This window comes from Natrix helvetica (assembly GCF_964273705.1).
Source record: "Natrix helvetica genome assembly, chromosome: 3".
Lineage (NCBI taxonomy): Eukaryota > Metazoa > Chordata > Lepidosauria > Squamata > Natricidae > Natrix > Natrix helvetica.
Genome location: NC_138549.1, coordinates 37,231,401 through 37,256,899, shown reverse-complemented (window position 1 = coordinate 37,256,899; position 25,499 = coordinate 37,231,401). Strand labels below are relative to the sequence as shown.

Here is a 25,499-nt window from a genome sequence, read left to right as displayed (position 1 = left end):
TAACTGGCCAGTAATTCTAGATAATTTTGGATGCAAATATAACTAGGGCGTGTGTCAAAGCTGGTTTCAGCAGAGCAGCTGACTTGGACAAACTGCAGCTAGAAGACAGAAGAATGTGGCCTTGAAATTTTTTGAGACTCTTTCAATAGCGTTTAATACAATGGCTTTAGAATTAGTTCGAACAAGCAGTAAGATGGACAACGTATGTTTTCATAGCTTCTGGTGATAATTCTAGGAGACTCTTATTTAATATTAAGCCTTGCCTTTTATTTCACATACTTTTCAACATCAGTTTTAAATTGCTTTGATCACTTAATGATTATGGCACAGGTTGAATTCCACAGATGAGAGGCCATCTGTCTGTTTTTTTCATCTTCAAATGTGCAAACACTCTCATATCTAATCTAGCATGATAAGCTTCTCTTGTTAAACAACTATGACCCTGGCATTTTCTTTCTGTAGTGGTTTGTTGTGTTATTTTTCTACATTTGATATGCAATCTCGAATAAAAATGTGCTTTTGAAGATTTTAAGGTCAATGGGTAGCATTGATTTTGTTTACTTTTACCTAAAGGGAGTCTTCCTTTCAGCCTTCTTGAATTCAGGGTAGCTTTCTGATTCTTATTGAGTGAAGGGCCCATCACAAGCACTTCATCTGTCCTCTCAGCAAATGCATGGAACCTGAAGTGTAAACAATATTAATTTGTAATCATAGGATATAAATATATATCTGGAATCATAGTATAACCTCCTTTAGGAGGAAAAGTATTAAAAATAAAACAATACTGTTGCTGTTGTAGTCATTCTGGATGACCTTGGATTTTTCTTTCTCCTGCACTGCCTACCTCACATAGTTTTTATAATTGAGGGGATGGAGAGCAATCTATGCCAATTTAAGCTCCTTGGGAAGATAAAAACGTAATTTGAATTCCAAAGCAGCTGGTAAACAGACATGGGCAATATGATACCTTGTGACTTTATCAGCTAATTTTAAAAAATCTGTTCTGAAACATCATTTAGAAGAAGGTGCCAAAACAAAAGTCATTCAAGAAATCAAGTTCCATCACTCAATATTTTCTGCAATATTCATTTTTTTATTATGTGCACATTAATCAGGGCATTTGTCATGGTATTTAACATACAATTTCTGATTTTTTTTTAAAGGACTATGGCTTGTTCATTGACATAAACATTCCAACTGTAGAACTACACATTCAGTCAACTGCTTCATTTCTCCTCTAGACTATAGATTTACAAGCACTTTTTTTTTTATTAGCACCAACACTACTGTCCTTCCAGAGATCTTTTAAGAAGTGAGTCTGAAGCCAGGCCTGGGGATCCCTTGAAAACAGGGAGCCTGCAAAACAGCTTTATAAGATATGAGTTTTTAAACCCTTATATACCGTATTTTGTTTGACTAAAAAACGCACTAGAGTATAAGATGCACCAAGATTTTGAAGAGGTAAATTTTAAAAAAATGTTTTCCCCCTCCCCAGCTCCCAGGAGCACTCTGCAGGCCTCCCAAACCCTCTGCATGCTCCATTTTTTGAGAAAAACAGGGCATGCAGAGAGTTTGAGAGGCCTGCAAAGTGCTCCTGGGGACTGGGGAGGGGAAAACAGATGCGTGGGGGGGTTGGGAGGTGACAAACGGGCCTGTATTTTGCAAACGTGGGGTGTGCAAAGGGTTTGGGAGACTTGTAGAGTGCACCTGGGGGCTGGGGAGGGCAAACACACTCCTGTTTTTGTGAAAAACGGGCCTGTTTTTTGCTCGTTTTTACCCTCCCTAGCCCCCAGAAGCACTTTCCAGGCCTCCCAAATCCTCTGCATGTCCATTTTTGGAAAGAAAAATGCCAAATTAATGTACCAAGGGTTGAATTCTTAGGGTACCTCATCAATGGCTCTCGGATTCACCCGACCACTAAAAAAATTAAAGCAATCCAGAATGCCCCTACACCTCGAAATCAGACCAAGCTGCAGGCGTTCCTCAGGCTCCTTAATTTCTACAGCATCTTTCTTAGACAGAAAGCTACCGTTGCTGAGCCCTTACATCGTCTTCTGGCAAAGAATGCAAAGTGGTCCTGGGGCAGAGCTGAAGCTGCCGCATCTGCCGCAGTAAAAAAACTACTGTCAGCAGACACCTTCCTGGTTTGGTACAGCCAGACCCTGCCATTTGTTTTAACTTGCAACACTTCCCCGTTTGGCATCGGAGTGGTCCTCAGTCACTGCATACTCAATGGAACTGAGGCACCCATTACTTATTACTCAAAGACCTTGTCCGCTGCCAAGCGGAACTACAGCCAGCTGGGCCATGAGGCTTTGGCTGCAGTGGCCGGTGTAAAAAGGTTCAATGAGTACCTCTCTGGCCGTGGTTTCGAACTCATCACGGATCACAAACCACTACTGGGCTTGCTGGCTGGGGACCGGCCTACTCCTGTGTCATTGTCGCCGCAAATGACCAGAGGGACTATTTTCCTCGTGGCCTACACCTATTGCCTCATCCATCGACCAGGCTCAACTTGGGGCATGTCGACGCTTTGAGTTGCTGCCCACTGCCAGAACTACTTACAGACCCTACCCCCGAGGCACCAGTCCTTCTTATTGACTGCTTAGAGACTGGTCCTGCTTCATCTAGTGACATTGCCTGCCACTCTGCAAGAGACTCCATTATCAAACAGGTTTTGAACTGGGTGTGGAGGGGGTGGTCCAAGGGGCCTGTTGGGTCTGATTTCAAAATGCACTATTGTAAAAGAGATGAATTGTCTGTTATTAATGGATGTTTGCTGTGGGGGCGTTGTTCCACCCAAACTGTGCATTGCAGTATTAGAGGCTTTACACGTAGGGCATCCTGGAATTGTCAGGATGAAGTCTTTGGCTAGGAGTTAAGTGTGGTGGCCTAACATGGACAGGGAGATCAAAGAATGGGTGGCTAACTGCACACCATGCCAGGAGTCCAGACCAGCTCCCCCAGAGGCTCCCGCTAAGGAGTGGGAGTGACCTCAAGCACCATGGTCTAGGGTGCACATAGATTTTGCTGGCCCAGTTCATGGCCAGACATTCTTAGTAGTTGTGGACACCTACTCAAAATGGCTAGAGGTAGTCCTCATAACCTCCACTAGGGCAGAAGCAGTCATCAAGGTACTATGGAGACTTTTCTCCACACATAGCCTGCCCGATGTCCTGGTCTCTGACAATGGGCCCCAATTCACAGCCATGCAATTCGAGAGCTACTTAGCAGCACAAAGAATCAGACATGCCCTGGTCATGCAATTCCATCCGGCCTCCAATGGTCAGGCGGAGAGAATGGTGAAATCTGCAAAAGAGGCCCTATCCAGGATGGGCCCGAGAGATTGGCAAACATGGGTTGATCATTATCTTCTAATTCAACACATCACGCCAAGCGCTACTATGGGGAGAAGCCCCTCCGAGCTTCTCATGGGTCGCCAGCTAAGGTCCCGGCTACCCCCAAACTATTCTGCCGCATCGCCCCCAGACTCCATAAGCAAAATTCGGAATTTTGGCATAGGGGACATTTAGCATAGCCCACTACACCAGGGGAACTCTGTGGATTCCTGCCACAGTGATAGGCATCACTGGGCCTCGTTCTTATCTTGTAGAGCTGAAGGACAGTCGGAATTGGAGAAGGAACATTGACCAACTCCATGGCCGCGTCTCCAACTCCACTCTTAGGCAGCCAGAGGTAACTCCTGCACAAGTTAGCCAAAGCCCTACCCAAAAGGAGCACAAAGTCACTCCTTCCACAGCCAACTCAAACCCGAAGACACCAGGATACTTCTCTACTTGTGTTGCAGGCCTGCAGCGAGCTCCAAGCGAACCAGCTCTAGAAGCTCCAGGCACGACCTGTGAAAGATTCCAGAAGCTTCCACCAGGCGAAGCTGCAGAGCCAACTGGTCCATCCGACCTGTCAGAAAAACACCCCCCGACTGAACTGCACAGGTCTGGCAGAGCTACCAAAAAGCCCACCTATCTGTGTGACTACGTCATCAGTCGGTTGATTCCATCAAAGAGGGGAGGGGTGTTAGATATTAGCAACTGTTATAATGGTTTCCACCAAGGTCCTCTGTTCCGGTGGGAACAGAGATTCAATCTCATTGGTCGAAGGGTCTGACAGCTCCCTATAAAAGGGCTGCTGCCAGACTGAGCCTTCGCTGGATTGTACATAGTTATTCTGTTACAATAAAGAGCTGTTGTTGCCTAAGCCTGAGTGTGCCTTTCCACTACCCGATCAAACAGTGGGGTTCTGGGAGGCCAAAAGTGCTGTATTCAGTGTATAAGACGCACCCAGATTTTCATCCTCTTTTTTGGGGGAAAAGGTGCATCTTATACTCTGAAAAATACGGTATGTGTTTATATGTGTTTATGCATAGTTATTTTAAAATATGCCTTTCTAGGTTTTTTTATAGTACAGTGTCCAAAGTTACATTCATATGTCCTCGGAACACCAGGCCTATAAAAACCTTTTGATTATTCAAATATATTTAGTTATTGCTTCAATAAAAAGCTAACTAAAGGTTCAGCCTTCATCATTGTTACATTTATTTATTTTATTTATTTATTTATTATTTATTTATTTTATTTTATTTTATTTATTTATTTATTTATTATTATTATTTATTTATTTATTTATTTATTTATTTATTTATTTATTTATTTATTTATTTATTTATTATTTATTTATTTATTTATTTATTTCTACCAAGCCATTCTTTGCCATAATTATTTTTTATCTAAATGTAATGCCCCTGTTGGATCCTGAATCTGGGGGGGAAGACGAGCTGGAAGCTGAGCCGACAGAAATTGGGGGGGGGGCGGCTTTGTTGGCTAAGGAGGAAAATGGGGACTGAGATGTCAGGAGATGCCAGTGGGAGGGGCATTTGTCGGGAACAAGCATTGGGTCTGTGGAGCCTGGTGTGCACTTGCCGATGCCTGGAGATTACTGTGCTCAGTCTTGTGGGGCTTACCCGGTTAGCCTGCTTTACTAAACGTCTTGCTCTAGTTACTATTTTGCTAACCTTGCTTACTGGACTGCTGGCCCTGGTTACTGCTTTGTTCACTTTGCTTACTGGACTACTCGCAGCCAGAGGCTGTTGAAAGGTGCATATGAGAGCTTTGCTCCAGAACTTGTAGTAAACATGGGGATGCTTGGGGCAAAGTTGGAGCAATAAAGGGCAGTTAGACCTGTTCTCTGGCTGTGTTGCTTTCTTGCCACGCCCTGAGTCATCACGCTATGGCTAGTTTATGGCTGGACTTAGTCAATCAGTCAACTAAGATAGGAGAAATGAGTGCTACAGGATTTGTACATTCCAGCTTTTTCCACCATGGAGATATGTTGGACTATAGCTCTCATCATCCCAAAATAACATGAAAAATGTGCTTTAATCTACCCAGAAAGCATCAGTGTAAGCAACTACAGAGGGACATCTTATAATTGGGATTTATAGAGCTGACAATGTTAGACATCCCATTTACTTCATACCTGCCAGTGGTTAGCTGACTCAGATCCTTTAAGAAATCAACTGTTTCTTCTTCTCTAGCGTTGAAAGATATGGTATGGATTGGACATAGACTTCTTGAGATCTTCTGTCTGAGCAAGTGCTTTGCGCATTCTGGTATATCACCCACGACAAAATAGTATACAGCTTCTGTCTGAAGTGCACAAGTCATTCAACAAAAACAGTTACAGACCCTTAGGTCAAAGGTCTGCACAACATGCTCTATATGAATAGCAGAGCTATACCTCCATTCTATTTTTGATTGACAACATTGCTAAAATGATAGAAGGGCCAACGGCATGCAGAATAATCAGCAAAAGGTAAGATATACAGAGGTCTTCACATTAACAATATGGACCTTCATGCTCAATTCATATGTGGACTTGTACAGTACACATTTTAAATAGTGTCAAATGTCATCCTTGTGTGTCATCAAGGTCACAATTAAGTTGGGTGCCCTGATAAATTTATCACAATTTTCTTTTAAAAATGGGGAAAAAAGAAAGGGTATAGAGTTAAGGAATGGGATTCTAGTGCATCATTATTTGATGTAGTATTTAGTTCTAACTGAAATATCTGGATTGTCTTGTGGCAGAACTCCATTTACAGTTTTAGAATACATTTTCTTGAAGGGAGTATTATTGGGAGGGCTGGGCATACTATACAGCAAGGTGCAGGTAAGGGCTCACTGGACTGAATTACTACATGTTAAAACTATGTAATAAACATTTAAAAAATGGTTTCCTGTATTCTGAATTCAGTTAACTAGTGAATTGTGTCCTGAAACTATACATTCCCAGGACATCTATTTTCAGGAAGAAACAGGCTTAAGAACAAACTGTTTATTGATAGCTAATATCAGTTTACGAGGACAAGGATGAAGAATGACTATTCTATGGCCATGTTACCTCTGATGTGAGCAGTTTTATCACCTGAAAGAATTAGGATTAACCTAGGAGTGGCTAGATTCGATTGCACAAATTAAGAGCCTCTGATACCTGCACGACATCTATATTACACACAAGAACTGCACAAATCATTTGGAGATAAATTTTACCAAGCAACTGAAAGATTTCCCTTGAAGCCACTGTTTGAAGCATCAAGGTAGACACTCTGAGTTTTCCAAGCCCTCAGCAGAAGTCCTAGTGAAAGTGGTTATGGGCATCTATGGAGGTCTGCAAAGGGGCTTGAAGTGGTTTTTCTGGGTTTTGGGGGGCTGCATCTGTTTCATTGCTCAAGTGGCAACTTCAGAAGGTGACTTTAGTCACTTTACAAAGCACCACTACTGATGTTTTATCACCTGTTTTTAAATAAAAGTAATAGTTTCTGTTAAAACAAATAAAAATAAAAATAGTTATTTCTTATTCCATTTCCTCAATTTGGTACCCTCTAGAAGAGTTTGGTGACAAATTCCATCACCACAGACAATGCAGGAATTGAATGCTATGCCTATAAAGTTGCACATTCATAACAACACGTTTTGCAAGAGTGACTGGGATCTAAGCTTTAAACACAGCGATAATTTATCCATGTTCTATCTCAGAAACCATTTTCATTGATGTGGAGTCCACTGCTTATATCAGAGGAATCATGTAATATGGCTCTTTTTAAAGTATGTTTCCCCCCAGATGCCTGTTGTTTTGTGGTTTGTTTGTTTTTAATTGTTTTCATATTGTGTGTCATCAAGGTCACATTGAAGTTGGATGACCTGATGAATTTAATAAAGAAAGAAAGCTTCCATTTTCCAGAAAGGGGAACTGTTAAAATTTCTCCCTTATTCTGTGTTACCAGAATGATTTACAATATCTAGACTTGCTGTGTTTATATTTCTGTAGCAGAAGTACAGAAAGCTATTTCCTTTTTGAGGTTGGAAATAGTCTCCACAAATAGAGTACATCTCCCTGTCTGTAATATAGTTTTGTGTGATCCTCGGCTTTAATGTAAGTCCTGATTTTTGTGTGTGTGTGTCAGCAATTTATGGTCTACACATCCACAGAAGGGCAAAGTGGGGTAAGTAAGAAAACATGTGTCACAATGCTGTGATGCAAAACCAGCCCTTGCGTACTTGTATGCAATGTTATGACTCAAACACATACTTGCATCATGACCTTACAGTGCATGCTTTCTGATTTTGGCTTCATTGTGCTTAGGAATGATGCCAGTGTTCAATGAATTAAAATTCATTAACCCTACCAGTGCTGAATCTGTAGCCTCCATGCTTAACAGGAAAGAAGGCTGCTATAGTTTACTAGGATATACATTATAAAAGATTTATGTCTTAACAAATACAGTTCAGAGATGTCTGCTTCAGATGTACATGACTACCTTCAAATGATCATATCTTCATTTACTAAGGCATGATCAGCATTCAATATTTTGAATGGATATACTGTGTGGCAGACTCACACTTTTCTATACAATATGAACAATTAGTTGGGAAATTTCTAATTAATTGTTTCCGAACAAGCCAGTACAGTGTGGCTTTTTTTTTTTAAAAAAAGAAGAAGACAACTATTGTGCCTTCGTTTGGCAAGCCAAAAGAGGAAACTAAAAAGTTTGTGAACCCTATTGCACTTTCAATATTTCGGCATAAATATGATCTAAAACATGATCTGTTCTCCCCACAATTCCTAAAACAACATAAAGAGAACCTAATTAAATATGGAACATTTAGGTGATTTCACCAACTTCTAAGTATCACTCTATATTTAATTAGACTTTCAAGAAAAATTGATGTTCCCATGAAAGGCTGCATGCACAGGAAAATGTTCATGTATATTTCCACCTAATATACCAAAAGGAATCATTCCAACCAAGGTTATATATTTCAAAGCTCTTTGGTGTCATGGAAATATTTCTCTGCCCTTTGTTCCAAGGGGAATTAGAAAGAAAACTTCTGCCTTCAGAACAGGACACTGTCATGTACATCTGTTATTGGTAAACTTCAGCCTGCAGAACAACTTGAAAGAAATTCCTTCTAAATAAACCCCATGTTCTTTTATTAGTACTTGGGCCCTTCATAATTCATTCCCGCAGTACTGGCAGTTAAATCTCAGTGGGGTATCCTTAGTCCTAGCTGAACACTTCTGGAAATAGATTACCATATGAGCAAACAGTGCCTCCAAGATTGCTTCTGTAGATCCAGTGTGACAAACAGCTGGTAGGTTTTCCAGGCTCCAGAGCCACTCAATGGCATCTTCTATAGTGTCCTTTGTAACAAAAACAGGTTTCTCTTGCCACGTCACAGGATCCTGAGCCACCCTGCAAAGGAAGTAACTAAAATATTTGGAGGAAATGCTACATTATCCTCTTACAAGCCTAGGAATCCCTAAGACCAGAAGGCAGAGGGATATTCTCTGATGTCTAGACAGACATATGATCGGGGTGACAAATGTCCAGGACATATCATAAGTCGCTCAGAGTTGCACATTAATGACAAAGTTCTGCTCATTCACATGCTCTGACACCTGTCTTTGAGAAAGCACTATACAAATGAAGGAGGCTAAGGAGCCGTCCCCCACTCCAACTTGTTTTCTGGACCGCTTTCTTACCACAAGTAAATCTCACCTCTGTTACGCCTAACGGACAAGAAATTCTTCTCATCTCACAAATAATTTAAAAGACATGCAAAAATGTCAATACTTCTCCTTAGTTATTTATACTTCATATGTCTTTCCAAATAGCTTGTTGCCATTTGAAGTGCAATGGTTAAAAAAAAAAATAGCATAGCTCAGTAATAAAATATAGATAACTTACCGGATTAAGTTAAATTTCTCAATTTGGGTCACTTGCTGCTTTAAGACCATAGAAAGTGCTTCTCGGCAGAGATTGAACTCGCTTAAAGAAGCAGTTCCAAAATCCAGAACAATTGTGATATTCTGTTCCTGTATTACTCCAAAAATCTGACGACTTTCAGAAGTTAACCAGTCCATCCTCTGTTGGTATAGTTCAATCATTCCAGTTAGACAATTTGCAAAATTAAGAAGAAGGCTCTTTTTGGCCGTCAGCTGTATTTAAATAAAAAGAGAATACTAAATTTCAAGATGGTGATCAAAAAAAACCCTGATAAATGTAGAAACCCTCCTTTCTTCCTTTTTCTTTCTTTCTTTCTTTTTCTTTCCTTCCTTCCTTCCTCCTTCCCTCCCTTCCTTCCTCCCTTCCTTACTTACAACACTTCCCGCCCAACAGTTCAATATGGACTTATTGTATTCTGTGTTTGCTGAAGACATATTTTTTCAAGCCCAGTCATCTTTTGAATTTATTTAATTGAAAGGAGAACTGCTGATTTAGAAAAGAATACTGGAACACTATTATCTGCTGAATAATTGTACACAGGATCTAACTAATGCTGGTCAGAATGTTGCCAAAGAGGAATTGGCAATAGTAATTCATGCCCTTAGCACCACCCATCTAGATTAATGTAATGTATTTGTACATGGGACTGTCAGTAAATAATATATGGAAAGTGTAATTGGTTCAAAATGCAGGAGTCCCCATACAATTGGGCTCTTGGCACTGGGAATTCTGATCTTTGTAAGTCATGCCATTTGAATATCTATTCTAAGGCCTTCATGGCTGCTTTACCAATTGCTGGTCTGTAGTGTATTTCTTCACTGCTTGTCTCTTTGCTACTGATGGTTGATCCTAAAAAGCAGAAGCTATCCATCACTTTGCTATCTTCATTATCAATGCTAAGGCTGGTTGTTCAACCCGTGTCATTAGTGTCATCTTCCTTATAATTTTAGCTCCATTTTTTTTCACTTTAGTCCTGAACTTTTATTATTAGAGCTTGCAGATCCTTTGCACTTTTAGCTATCCAGATAGTATCATCAACACAGTACAAATAAGATTTATCTGAACTGTGCTAGTATAGAAATATGTTTGATAAATAAACATCTGACATCTCTTATCCAAAAATTGGACAGGTTTTGGGGGGAACTAAGAAATTTGGGGGAATTTTGGAAAGCTGCACCTTGCTCTGATGCCTTAGAATTGACTCCCTGCTTTAAGAGAGGCCTTTTACAACTCCATTATTTAAAGATTCCTCAGATGTGTGCAAGCAGCAAACATGCTAGACACAAGGCCATTTTATCTGCTGCACATTCTCCTTCAAAAAAGAAAGAAATTAGTTACTCCAATAAAATATAAATATATCACACTTACATTATAGAGCTTGCCATCAGATACAGCCCTGTACTGGTGATACAGACCATCTGCATATCGTGAAGCCACAATTTTCCCCAAGACGGAGACATAGTCTGCAATAGAAAGTGTTGTTCATGTGTAACTTACATCGTGTGCATTCTTTCTTCATTGCTGTCTCTCGCATGTTCATGAAGTAGTAACTCCTACTAAGACAAGGCTACCAACTCATACACATGTGGCTGTTTATTAACAAAAGGGACATCCAAACAACAAAAGAAGCAACAGATTGTCACACAATAGAGATCTCTTTGCACGGTCAGATTTTAGGAATACCTTCTTTGTGCTGGAATCCAATTTGGGAAAAAATCTGAGAAAAAGTCATCTTGTTCTTCTTGAGTCCATAAAGTTGAAGCCATTTAGCAGAGGAAATGAGAGTTTGTGCATCCAAGTCCAACCGGACATCATTTGTCCTTTCTTTTGCTTCCAGGGCATTCTTAAAAGCAACAAGTGACTGAGATGTTTTGTGCTCCTTTTTAGTCTTTCCATTAACAGCAACCTCTGTAAAGGGAAATAAACTTACTAAAGCAAAATTATTTAGATGTCCCCTTTCTTCCCTATTGTCTTTTCTTTTTTAAAAGCTATCATAAATAAACAAATTGCTCACTACTAAAAATAATAATATCCCTGTAACACACTATAGAACCTAGAACAGTGATGGCTAAGCTTTTTGACCACAGAGTGCCGAAAGCGAGCACACGCACCCCCATAATGCAATGCGTGCCCCCCACCCCCTGTGCATGTGCATGTGACCCCCCTTATGTGTGCACTTCCCTTCCACATGCATGCACAATCCTCCTGTGTGCCCCCTTCCCCCATCGCATGCACACACAAATCCCACACCTGTGCATGTGGCTCCCCCATGTACATCCCGCCCCCCATGCCTGCACGGCAGAGACCTGAAAATCAGCTGGTCTGTGTGCATGCGCAGGGGAAACTGAGCTGGCATGCCCACAGACAGGGCTCTGCGTGCCACATGTGGCATGCGTGCCATAGGTTCGCCATCATGGTCCCAGAACATCCAACCACTATGATTGCTTCATTTCTCCAACATAAGTATTGCAAAGTGTTGACATTTTTACGCAAATTTGAACCTGCAGTCAACCTGCAAAAACAGTGCAAGAACAAATAATGTTCTCCTCTATTTCAACAGACTGCATGTGTTGGTTTTATGCTTAGACCTTCACAGGTAAAAGAGTACAAATTCCAAGGAAGACTTCTACTGATATCTCTAGGTTCTTTACAGGGAGGACCTTTCTGGGATGCTATGTAGGCAAGTGATCTTGGGGAGGGCTTGGCAAGCACTACATCTCTTACCTATGGTAAAAATCCAGATGGAGAGTGATTGCCTTGATTAAGAAGGAAGAGGAAAATGCAGTTTTCTTCTGTGTTGTTCTGAGCTCTTGGTCCCTTACCTCCTGAGATAAACTAAGGAAAATCTCACCAACTTTAGCAAAGCAGAATAAGAAATGTCTGCCATAAACCAACTAAATAGTCATTGAGGATAGTCCTTGGGGTGAGTAGACCGCATGACTGGTTGCTTTCCTTGTGGTAAAGCCATTTGTTCAAAAAGCCAAGCCTTGGGAACAATGCTCCTAAACAACTAAAAGTTCTTCCAATGTTTACAGAAATAGCAAAGGGCTCCCTGAGCCTTCAGAGGCCAAGGCACTCTATCAGAGAAAGAAAAAGGAGAAGGAGAAGAGAAAAAGAGAAAAAGAGAAAGAAAAAGCAAGATCAGCTGGGAACTCCTGCAAGTGGCCTGCTTACCAGAGCAGGGAGGATGGAAGAACTAGTGAGAAGCTTAATCTTTATTATCCCTGAAGGGTTGCCAAAGATAATTCTTTGGTCCTCCTGTTAGAGTGAATGAATGAGTAATTCTGCCAAGGATATAATCCAGGAAGAGAAATAGTCCTACTGTACTGTTACTTGTTATTTTCATGGATATCCAAACCTGCATCCTGAATAAAAAATAATTTCTTTGCTACACCATTGCCATAACACACTACAATATAATGCTGTTTTGTATCTTGTCAAGAGATACTAGACATGTCTAGTAGGAATTTCAAAAGTAAGCATTTAATAGATACTCACGTTTACTCCAAGCAAGCTGTTTACTCATGTTGCCAGTCATTCCAAGGACACAGTTTGTTTGTGCTTCCATTCCTCTTAAATCAGCAATAAAAACAAATATAAATTATATTGGTTACATTCATTCAAGGCTGTCTCAGCAAACTTAAACTTAAATATAAAAAATATTTATATATCTAATTATTTCTATAACAATAAGTTGAAAGACTTTCTCAACAATAAATGGAAAGATTCCCTCAAATCTAACAAATTTATGATGCCATCATCTTTCACAAATTATAATCTGCTTTTGCAGGCCATCAAAGTTTATGCTGTAATGAATTTTAATAGTCTTTAAAATGCCACAAGATTGTTTAAGTAGAAGGTAAACACTTGGATTATATCTGTTCTGTGCTAATCACATTGCCTGCCTTTTTGGCCCGATTTTAAGGAGATAGAATTAGGTCCACTTCTTGTGAAGGTTAAATGGTTTCGGCTGCCTATAGCACCAATATTAAATTGCTTAAATTTAAAGTCCACATCCTAGGCCAGTTTTCTAAAATAAGGATTATCCTAACAATGGAATGTGCTGAAATGAGTAAATTCACCTTTGAAATTAGAGAACAAGAAAAGAAACAATTTTATAAGAGATGGGATTTATTTTATCAATGGTTAGATTAAAAAAAAACATGGAAATGAAAGTTACTAGAGAATGTTATCAATACAAGAATAATAGAATGACATTGAATATAATATAAAGATATATTATTAATTGGATAGATTGAAGATGATGCAATGAATTGTTATAATATAAATGATCCCAATATTAAGTATAGCTCGTTGAAAATGAAGGAATAACACGTGACTTTATATAAATTGCAAGTGATGACTATGGAAAGGACAAATCGACACACTGTATATAATGAAAGATGGTTTTATGTTTTATGTCTTGTTTGTCTATGTCTGTTTAAAAATTTTTTTTACAAAAAAATAAAATAAGGATTATCCTATCATGGGCTCACAATTCTGGAAAGTCAACTTCATCAACTTCCATCCCTTTCATCAACTTAATTTAATTTTAATTTCATTTATTATTTATTATTTTAATTTAATTATTTATTATTATTTTACCATCTTTCTTATAACAATCTCTGGACAGTTCCCAATCAAAAATTAAAATGTCAAAAAAAAAACCATATTAAAACTATTAAAAGTTACCAAGTCAAGCTTCCAATGTGTAGTCACTTCATCTTATCCCAGCACTTGGGGGGGGGGGGTCAGGCCTTATGGAAGGTAAGGAGGGTAGAGATCTGTAGAAGTTCAGGGGAAATGTTTTCTGTAGGGCAGGGACTGCCACAGAAAAGACTAATTTCCTAGTTCCCATCAGCCGATAATCTTCAAAAGAAAGGACTAGACCAGGGGTCCCGAAACTTGGCAACTTTAAGACTTTGGAACTTCCATACTCCCAGAATTCTGGGAGTTGAAGTCCCACAAGTCTTAAAGTTGCCAAGTTTGAAGACCTCTGGACTAGACACATGCTACCCTATCAAATGCAGCAAATGGTTATCTCCTACAGATAGCATAGATATCTTAATCAGTATTTCCTGTTTGAGAATATTAGGAATTGAAATCCATCATATTTGGAAAGCACTAAGTTAGGAAAGGCTTATTTAGCTATATATATGCTTGAAAAGGAACGATCAAATCAATCGGATAAGCAATCTCTTATATAGTTTGTAGATTTGAAAGGTATAAAAATAATAATAAAATCTCATACTGCCCACAGAGGCAGTAAATGTTTAGGGAGACACTTTAAAAATACTTAATACATAACATATACAATTTGAGATGCTAGCTCCGATTGATGACCAAGTTAGTTCACTGTAGATGGCAGTGATTTTAAGTATCTCAGATGCAAATTTGCATGCAGAAAGTTAGTTGTGTGCCTTTTACATGCCAAGCACACATTCTGCCCTAATAAAGTAATGAATAGTTAATATAAGCTAGTAGAGGTAGACTTCTATTTATGACCACAACTGAGCCCAAAATTTGTTGCTGAGTGAGACATTTGTTAAGTGAGTTTTGCCCCATTTTATGACCTTTCTTGCCACAGTTGTTGTGAATCACTGCACTTGTTCAAATAGGAACGTGCCACAGTCGTTAAGTGAATCTGGATTCCTGATTGCCTTCGCCCGTCAGAAGGTTGTAAAAGATGATCACATGATCCAGGAAGACCGCAACCATCATAAATATGAGTCAGTTGCCATATATCTGAATTTTGATCACATGACTAAGTGGATACTGTAATGGTTGTAAAGTGTGAAAAATGGTCGTAAGTCACGATATAATAATACAATAGCAGAGTTGGAAGGGACCTTGGAGGTCTTCTAGTCCAACCCCCTGCCTAGGTAGGAAACTCTATACCATTTCAGACAAATGGCTATCCAACATCTTCTTAAAGACTTCCAGTGTTGGGGCATTCACAACTTCTAGAGGCAAGCTGTTCCACTGATTAATTGTTCTAGCTGTCAGGAAGTTTCTCCTCAGTTCTAAGTTGCTTCTCTCTTTGATTAGTTTCCACCCATTGCTTCTTGTTCTACCCTCAGGTGCCTTGGAAAATAGTTTGACTCCCTCTTCTTTGTGGCAACCCCTAAGATATTGGAACACTGCTATCATGTCTCCCCTAGTCCTTCTTTCTATTAAACTAGACATACCCAGTTCCTGCAATCGTTCTTCATATGTTTTAGTCTCCAGTCCCCTAATCATCTTTGTTGCTCTTCTCTGAACTCTTTCTAGAGTCTCCATATCTTTTCTACGACATGGTGACCAAAACTGAATGCAGTATTCCAAGTGTGGCCTTACCAAGGCATTATAAAGTGGTATTAACATTTCATTTGATCTTGATTCTATCCCTCTGTTGATGCAGCCTAGAACTGTGTTGGCTTTTTTGGCAGCTGCTGCACACTGCTGGCTCATATTTAAATGGTTGTCCATTAGGACTCCAAGATCCCTTTCATAGTTACTACTGTTGAGCAAGGTACCACCTATACTGTACCTGTGCATTTCGTTTTTGTTGCCTAAATGTAGAACCTTACTCTTTTCATCATTGAATTTCATTTTATTAGATAGTGCCCAATGTCCAAGTTTGTCAAGATCCTTCTGTATCTTAAGCCTATCTTCTGGAGTGTTGGCTATTCCTGCCAGCTTGGTGTCATCTGCAAATTTGATGAGTTCCCCATTTATTCCCTCATCCAAATCATTGATGAAGATATTGAAGAGTACTGGGCCTATAACTTTGAACAGTCACAAAACGAACTGTTGTAAGTTGAGAACCATCTGTATTTGCCACATCAATGTTGGTTGCATGGAAGAAGAATTACAGGAAAAGGAATGTGGTTGAGATTACTGTACATAAAACCCTTATAACAAACCACAAGAAACAACAAAATATTGGCAGTATGTTTGTGGGTATATCTTTCTCCTTCTTATACTCATGTGAATTAGGGAGTTGGCCTGAGCCTCTTCTACATATTTTCTGTTGTTGTGAATGTGAGATATGTTTTTCCTTTGATGTTATTGCTTTGATAACAGAGTTCATATATTTCTGTCAAGGTCAACTGCCTTATTCTTTACACCCATTTATTAGCTGCACAAATATTGTTTTCCTTTAACAGATTATACCGACTTTTCCCTTTTTCCACACTCCCTAATTTTGCTTTTTCTCTGCTTCCCTCCCTTTTTTTCCTTTTAATCTTTTTTCTCATGCTTTGTATTTTACACTTTTTTGAAATCTAATAAGGTTGTAAAAAAATTTTTTAAGGAAATGATATCAACAAGATGAATTAAACCAATAATTTATATATATGTATGTATGTATGTATGTATGTATGTGTGTGTGTGTGTGTGTATGTATGTATGTATGTATGTATGTGTATATATATATATATATATATATATAAATTATTGGTTTAATTCATCTTGTTGATATCATTTCCTTAAAAAAATTATATATATATATATATATATATATATATATATATATATATATATATATATATATATATATATATATATATATATATATATATATATATATATATGTAGATTTTCATGGGTGTAGGTATGCTGGTTTTGTTGTATTCAGATCTTTTCCCATGTAAGATTGAGATTGTCTTGGCAACATTTTGGCGAGGTCTCACTCGCCATCTTCAGGCTTGGTTTTGGGCTTAAAGCATGGTCGAAGCTGCCGTCTTTCTATAAATCTTGGTGGGGGTGTGTGGAGTGCGGGCTTTGTTTCAGTAAGTGGAATGATTGGTTATGTGGTTGTATCATGATTGGTAGATTGGTGCTGATTGGTGCTGGCTAGGTGTCTGTTGTTGTTTCGTGTTGTAACAGCCTGGGTAGAGGGTGAGGTTCATTGTTGACTAGGGCTGGTTTCCAGATGTCTGGTAGGCAGGAGGTATCATCACGTTTATTCATGTTGTGGGGGTGTTTCTCTATTTCGATAGCTTTCATAATTATTCTCTTGTTGAAGTGTTCAGTTTTGGAGATTAACCTGGTTCCTTCAAAATTAATGTCATGTCCTGTAGCTTTAAGGTGCTGGAAAAGGGAGGAAGTCTTTTATTTTTTTCTTACTGCGTTCTTGTGTTCTGCGATGTGTGCATTTATTCTCCTGTTTGTTTGTCCTATGTATGTTGCATGGCAAATTTTGCATGGTATTTTGTAGACTCCTTGGCTTTCTAGCTGGATTTTGTCTTTGGGGTTTCTTAAGATGTTGGCTATGTTTTCGTCAATGTTGAAGGCTGTCTTGATATTATGTTTGTGGAAAATTTTGCTGATTTTATCTGTGGTGCCTTTGATGTAAGGGAGGAGGGTGATGCCGTTGTCCTGTTTTGTGTCTTGGATTTTGGGGGGAGTCTCCCTTTGGATTAGGTTGGTAATTGTTTTTCTTTGGAATACGTTGGAGACTAATACATTTGTGACAGTGTGTAATTCAGTGTTCAGGTGGTCTTTGTCGGCTAGGCGTTTGGTTCTGGAGATGAGGGTCTTGGCTACAGAGTTGATCTGTGCAGGGTGGTGGTGGGGTTGTGTGTTTAAGTAGCAGTTGGTGTGTGTTTTTTTCCAGTAGATGGTGTGTCCTAGGGAGCCATTGGTTTTTTGTAGATTAGGACGTCCAGAAAGGGAAGTTGGTTGTTTGCTTCTATTTCCATAGTGAATTGTATTTTGGGGTGTAGGCTGTTAAGATGGGTGAGGAAGTTGTCCAGTTTTTCTTTCCCGTGTGGCCAAATCACAAAAGTGTCCTCAACTTATCTTAGCCAGAATTTGGGTTTGTGTTCAGATTTATCTAAGGTGTTAGTTTCAAAATGTTCCATGTTTAAGCTTGCGATGACAGGTGAGAGGGGTGATCCCATGGGTGCTCCTTCTATCTGTTTGTATCTTTGTCCATTATGGATGAAGTATGTGTTGGTTAAGCAGTGGTTGGTCGGGTCCAGGATGTGTTTAAAACTGAACACTTCAATGAGAGAGTAATTATGGAAGCTATTGAAATAGAGAAACACCCCCACAACATGAATAAATGTGACGATACCTCCCGCCTACCAGAAATCTGGAAACCAGCCCTAGTCAACAAACGAGCCCCACCCACCACCCAGGCCTTTACAACACGTATATAGCATTTGTGCTGATAAATAAATAAAGGGAGACTAATAGCTCTCATCAGCTAGCCATATCCTTACTGGGAATTGAACCTGGGCTGTATTACATATTAGGCAGATGTATTAACCACTAAGCCACAGGCTCTCCACCTTTATCAGCTATATATATATATATATATATATATATATATATATATATATATATATATATATATATATATATATATATATATATATATATATATATATATATATATATATATATATATATATATATATATATATATATATATATATATATATATATATATATATAGTGTTCTTCAATGCGTGCCTTTATTCTTCTGTTGGTTTGTCCGATGTATGTGGTGGGGCAGGTAGTGCATGGGATTTCATATACTCCTTGATTTTCTAACTCTATTTTGTCTTTGGGGTTTCTTAGGATGGTGGATATTTTTCGGTTTGTGTAGAATGCTGTCTTGATGTTGTGTTTGTGGAGGATCTTGCTGATTCTGTCTGTGGTGCCTTTTATGTGGTGCCCTCCTCCCATACATAAAAGGCACCACAGACAGAATCAGCAAGATCCTCCACAAACACAACATCAAGACAGCATTCTACACAAACCGAAAAATATCCACCATCCTAAGAAACCCCAAAGACAAAATAGAGTTAGAAAATCAAGGAGTATATGAAATCCCATGCACTACCTGCCCCACCACATACATCGGACAAACCAACAGAAGAATAAAGGCACGCATTGAAGAACACAAAAACTCAGTCAGAAAGGAGGAACCAACTTCTTCCCTGGTCCAACACCTCAAAGCCACAGGACATGATATAGACTTTAAAAAGACCAGAACTATTGCCAAAATTGAACACTTTAACAACAGAATAATCAGAGAAACTATTGAGATAGAAAAACGACCACACAGCATGAATAAACGAGATGATACCTCCCGCCTTCCAGCCATTTGGAAACCCGCCCTCACTGACAAACGAGTCCCTAACACAAAGAATGATACCAGACCCACACTCACGAAAACCACACAGGATGTCACTATCACACATCCACGCAAAAAGCAAGCCCAAACCCACACCGATAATGACCACAAACCAGAAGCCGGACCACAAACCAGAAGCCAGACCACAGCTGCATTATTAGCCACTTTAAACCCCTCAAATCCATACATTAAGCAAACTGATGCCCACCACGGAGATGTGGCACGACCACAAACGCGAAGCCAAACAACAGTAAAGCAGCTCACCAGCTCAAATCACTCTGCAACTCAGACTAACACAAGCACAACCAGGCCCCCACCCAAACAGAACACGCCCCCATCCAATCAGAGCACAGCCAAACTCCCATCCAATCAGAACACAGCCAAGCCCCCTACCAATCAGAATACACCTCCACCCAATCAGAATGCAGCCAAGCTCCCACCCAATCAGCACAAACCCCCACTGGCAGTTAAAAGGAGGAACCGGCTGAGATCTCACATTGCTCCTGGAAGCACCAAGCCGGAAGCACCAAGCCAGAAGCACCAGCTGAAGATGATGAATGAGACTTCATCGAAACGTCGTGAAGATACTTCCAATTCTACGCGGGAGAAAACCCGAACAACCAAAGACATATATATATATATATATATGCTGGTTTTGTTGTATTTGGGTCTTTTCCTGTGTAAGGTTGAGATTGTCTTTGCAACGTTTCGGCAGGATCTCACCTGCCATCTTCAAGCTGTGGGCTTAAAAAAAATTTTTAAATTTTTTAAGCCCACAGCTTGAAGATGGCAGGTGAGATCCTGCCGAAACGTTGCAAAGACAATCCCAACCTTACACGGGAAAAGACCCGAATACAACAAAACCAGCATACCTACACCCGTGAAAATCTACGAAAACAAATTATATACATATATAAAACAAATATATGATATATATAACCTGGAAGTCAGGTTCCCCCACCATAGTGTCTCCTCCTAGTGTGCCGTCCTTTTTCCTCTACCTGTCCTAACCAAAAGCCCTATCAATTGTGGAGCTGACCAGAAAACCCATCCCTTGCCATAGAGCCTCCTCCTGGCACGCCATGGCCCCCGCCAAACTGGAAACTCCTCTTAAAATTGTGGCACCGACCAGTGACAGGGAGCTGTCAGCAGAGGGTTGAAAGAGCCACATGCAGCTCCAGAGCCATGAGTTGCTGACCCCTGATATAGATATATACAGTACACACACACACACACACGCACATGGCACCCAGTCCAGAATTCTTTCAGATTCAACATTCAGACATCTGTATTCAAACAAAATCCCAACTTCTTGTAAACTAAACAATTTCCTAATCATTTAATTGTCGTGGTTGACTGAGCTATAGTTTGCTTAATCCAAGGCCCTGAATTTTCATAACACTAATTAGTAAACCACATTTTAGGACTACTGTATATTTTGAAAATCCAACCACAGGAAATCAGAAGGTAGCTCTGCAGGCACGGATTAGGATGCCTTAGTCAGAAGAAATGATTACCCTCTACTTGCTCTTTTGTTCTTATCTGCTCCATATCAGAGACGGCAGACTTCAGCCATGGATTTTGGCTTCACCAGAAACCCAATGCCTACCACAGACAGATATAAACTAATACTGTTTTCAAAAGGCGGGTGAAAAGAAATGTATCCCGGATCATTCCAAACCTAGAAATTTGTTTCCAATGCCATATCTAAATTGAGCGTTTTAATAGCCTAAATGGGAACATTCATTTTGATTGGAATTCAGAAACTCTTGTTGGCTTTCTACTTCCTATTTTTAATCCCTAAATCACTCTGCCTGTCAACCTTTTTATTTCAATTCTACTTTTTCAATTATATGGCTTCTGTCAGAGACCCAAATCACAACAGCACAATAGTCAACACTAGCACCAACGGTCACCTAGACAACCTTTTAAAATATAGCTGTTGATGGATTGACTAGTAGTTAATACATTGATATATGTGTACAATAAAGAGCATATGCAAACATTTACTCTTTGGCGGTAGTACCAAATAATATGCTTCTGGCAAAATCCCCAGAAGAGTTGTGTTAACAGGTCACTGCCACTATGTGGGGTTGAGTTGCTAGTCTGCCGTGCACTAGCCCAAGAATTAATCTCTTATCAATAGTCAATGCTAGCTAAGCTATTGTTGCACGTGAACAGACAGAACTAATCATAATTGACTAGAGTCATTCAACATGCTGGGTTGATGCTGGACAAGCAACAATTAGCACAAGTAAAGGATCAGTTATATATCATTTTAGCACCATCATAACTTTGAACAGTAATTAAACAAATAGTCATAGATTGAGGAAAACTTGTACTAAGAAACCGATTTAAGCAATGAATTAAAACAGATTTGGCTGTATCTTGATAAGGATAACCTTTATTGTCATGCCATGTAAATATTGGGCAGAGCATGACTGTCTGCAGTTGAGAGCCTCCTTATCTATGGATGACCTCAGTACAGTGACGTGCAGTCAGGGGAGGCAGGGGAGGCAGGGGAGGCAGAGCCTCATCGCTCTCATCATGAAAAGAAAAAAAATTCTCCCCTTTTCTCTTTCATCTCTTTCTTGCGCGTGCAAACAAAATACCCCAGGATCACGGTGGCAGGGACAGCAACTCCTTCCACTGCGCTGCGGAGAAGAGCCACAGGAAGGAGGGGAATGGGACCACGTGTGCAGGAGGCTCCTCAGCGCCAGCCTCAGATCAGTGCAAGCCGCGGTCCCCTTCATGTTGGCTCAGGAAGGAGGAGAATGGGACCATGTGTGCAGGAGGCTCCTCAGTGCCAGCCTCAGATCAGCGTGAGCCGTAGTCCCCTTCATGTTGGCTCAGGAAGGAGGGGAATGGGACCACGTGTACAGGGGAAGGGGACTGCGGCTCGCGCTGATCTGAGGCTGGCACTGAGGAGCCTTCTGCACACGTGGTCCCATTCCCCTCCTTCCTGAGCCAACAGGAAGGGGACCGCATCTCGCGCTAATCTGAGGCTAGTGCTGAGGAGCACAGCTGTCCCCGCCACCGTGATCCTGCTTGCATGCTTGCAAAGATCAAAGTTGTCACAGTCCTCCCTTCATGATGATAATTTGATGACGTCACCAGCCTCACCAACCATAAACCTCATCGCACGTCAGTGCCTCAGTATAATTTAGAATACTAATATTACAGGATTCTGAGGAACTGAGTTTTACATTGGTCTTACATGCAGCCCACATCTGGATTTCATGGGATTATAAATTAAAATATATTGCATTTAATAATTTTCTGGGAATCTAGCCAATTGTGGTTAATCCATGAAACCTGTGTGGGAAGCCCCCCTCCTAGAAGAATGAAAAATTTTGAGGAGTATTTAAAAAGGCAAAATATTACATTTCTCTAAATGAGAAGTGGAGAAACATGTTTTAGAGGCAGAAAGCAATCCCCACCTTCCTTAATAGCCCACAGCAGATGTAAGCCTTAAGCAATAAAGAGCTTATTGAAAGAAGACAAGTATCTAGATACCTCTATTCATAAGCAAATACTCTCATCCAAGAGCCAAAATAGGACAAAAGCCATTAAGCTAAAATAGGAATTACCCAACACCCTTTCAGAGCACAAGCCCCTTCACTGCATCACCCCCAGCAAATTTCACCCAAACCTGAGAGCTCAGACAACCTATAGCTATGACTCCTCTATATGCCATACAACAGCCAATAGAACGCATGTTCTTGCACAGGAACAGGAAGCTCAAGTGCAAAGCTTAAAGAAGGTATAAAAACCTTTCACTCTCAACTCCATTTAGTCAGCTGCACCAGAACCATGTGCTTGGTGGTTCTGTTCATCATTAAACCCTCTTTCCAATCAGCCTCCATGTTTCCAATGTCTTTCTCTTGGCTTGGAACTGAACCAGATCAGTGGTGGGTTCCGGATCCCAGTGCAACCAGTATGGTGCAACTGCGCCGGGCATCCATCACATGAACGCGCACATCATGCATGCACGCGCAACATGCACATGCGTACTTACCACCAGTGATGCTCTGCAACACCGCCGCGATGCTCCAGCTGCTTAGCGAAGCGTCGCACAGGTGCCATACGCGCCATGCACATGCGCGGAAGCCCCAAAAATCTCAAATATCAGTAGGGAGCGTGGGCAGGCGGGTGGCCTTCCAGAGCACCGGACTGGAACGGTACCTGGTGCTCCTGGCCGGCATCATTACACCTGTACCGGGGCATACCGGTTGTAACCCACTACTGAACCAGATGGATATTTTCCCCCACACCTGTTAAACAAATCATGGTTTAATGCAATCAGTATGCTTAAAACATAGAATTTATGACTACAGGTAGTCCTCAATTGACAATAGTTTGTTTAGTGACCGTTCAAAGTTACAACGTCACAGAAAATGAGACTTTCTGACAAGCAAAGGCAATGGGGAAGCAAGAGTCACTTAGCAACTGTGACTAGAAAGGTCATGAAATGGGGTAAAATTCACTTAACAATTGTCTCACTTCGCAACAGAAATGTTGGGCTCATTTGTGGTCGTAACTTGAGAACTACCTGTAATTCTTATGGGCAAGCACAAATCTAAGCATGGAAAACTTATTTGAGAATAAACAGAAATGAAGATGGAAGTTGTTTAGCACATCACATTCCCTGGTCTTCACACTAAAGCAAAGCATTGTACAAATGGCAAAAAGTGAGAGAAACATTGGAACTTTCTTTTTTCTCTCTTGCCAAAAGGTTCTGAATGAATTTGAACAGGAAGTTTGAACCCTTGATCAACCCTTTGTTACATTAAACAGACTAAAACCCCTGATTTTGAACTATAACAAAGAATACAATGTTTGTGTGTACTTCCCTTCATGTGTCATTAGAAGTATAGTGGCCATGTATTTTTCATTATAAAGGACAGTCCTTTGTTTAAGAAAGCTGTCCTTTAGATTTATGTTTCAAAAGTTCACTGTGGTCCTTTATTTTGATCATTTTAACTTTTAATGGTACCACCTAATGCATACTTTCATATTCATGTGAAAAATATGGAAATTTGAATGATCTTTTAAAGAGTAATTTTGCGTATTCTAATTGATTTTAGATACTTTTATTTTTAAAAATGCTTCTGTAAAGTTTTTTCTTAGTTTTGCTCATTTTTTCTGTTGTGAAGTTATAAACATAAACTATTACATTTGCTTATCCTTTGGAGCCTCTTTCAGATTTGCTCCCATTTCAGGTTTGTCCTTCTTTTTTTATTTTCTGGGATATCAACATCTGGCTCAGATATTAAGATGTCTTGAAGTAGTCCTGGGTGCAAGTCCTGCTCTACCTTCTTCATATGTGATGAATAGGGGCAATGGAAAAGGGCAGCCTACTTTTTACCATGCTGCTGAACTTCGTATATACATCTGGTTGATTCTGTGACAGTTAAGGCTACATTCGGAGGCTGCAGCTGGTGCAGAGTGTGGTGGCACAGGCAGCTTTGGGAGCCTCATGAATGGTCCCTGTAACACCACCAGCTGCTTTGGTTACCCGTCTGCTCACGGGTGCAATTCAAGGTGTTGGTGGTCATCTTTAAAGCCCTACATGGCATGGGCCTAGGTCAGTGATGGCGAACCTTTTTTGGCTCGCGTGCCACAAGTGGGGGGAGCACAGGGGGGTCGAGTGCGGGCGTGCCGCACCCATAATGCAACACGCGACCCCCCCAGTGCGCATGCGCGCACAACACGCGACACCCCCCCCATTTTTACATTTTTTTTGCCCTCCCCAGGCTCCAGGGGCTTTATAGGAGCCTGGGGAGGGCGAAAAGAGCCTCCCCCGCCCCCCCGGAGGCTTCAGGGACCAAGTGACTTCCGGGTTGCTCGGAGGGTCGTTTTAAGCGCTCCGAAGGCATCAGGGAAGTCTCGGACGGTCCCTGAAGCCTTCGGAACGCTTAAAACGACCCTCCGAGCAACCCGGAAGTCACTTCCGGTTTGCTCGGAGGGTGGTTTTAAGGGCTCCGAAGGCTTCAGGGATGGTCCCTGAAGCCTCCGGGGGGGCGGGGGAGGCTCTTTTCGCCCTCCCCAGGCTCCTATAAAGCC

General features: G+C 40.5%; 1 protein-coding gene across 2 annotated transcripts in view; it reads right to left on the bottom strand.

Annotated features, from left to right (window-relative positions):
* VWA3B (von Willebrand factor A domain containing 3B) overlaps positions 1 to 25,499 on the bottom strand; it is a 101,374-nt gene that overhangs the window by 74,369 nt on the left and 1,506 nt on the right. For both annotated transcript variants that reach the window (XM_081946770.1, XM_081946771.1), the window contains exons 2-8: positions 12,803 to 12,876; positions 10,988 to 11,212; positions 10,673 to 10,767; positions 9,266 to 9,516; positions 8,611 to 8,770; positions 5,494 to 5,663; positions 568 to 680 (exon numbers count right to left, since the gene is read on the bottom strand). In XM_081946770.1, the coding sequence (XP_081802896.1) occupies positions 568 to 680; positions 5,494 to 5,663; positions 8,611 to 8,770; positions 9,266 to 9,516; positions 10,673 to 10,767; positions 10,988 to 11,212; positions 12,803 to 12,872 (1,084 nt within the window). In that variant the 5' untranslated portion in view covers positions 12,873 to 12,876. The remainder of the gene's footprint in view (positions 1 to 567; positions 681 to 5,493; positions 5,664 to 8,610; positions 8,771 to 9,265; positions 9,517 to 10,672; positions 10,768 to 10,987; positions 11,213 to 12,802; positions 12,877 to 25,499) is intronic.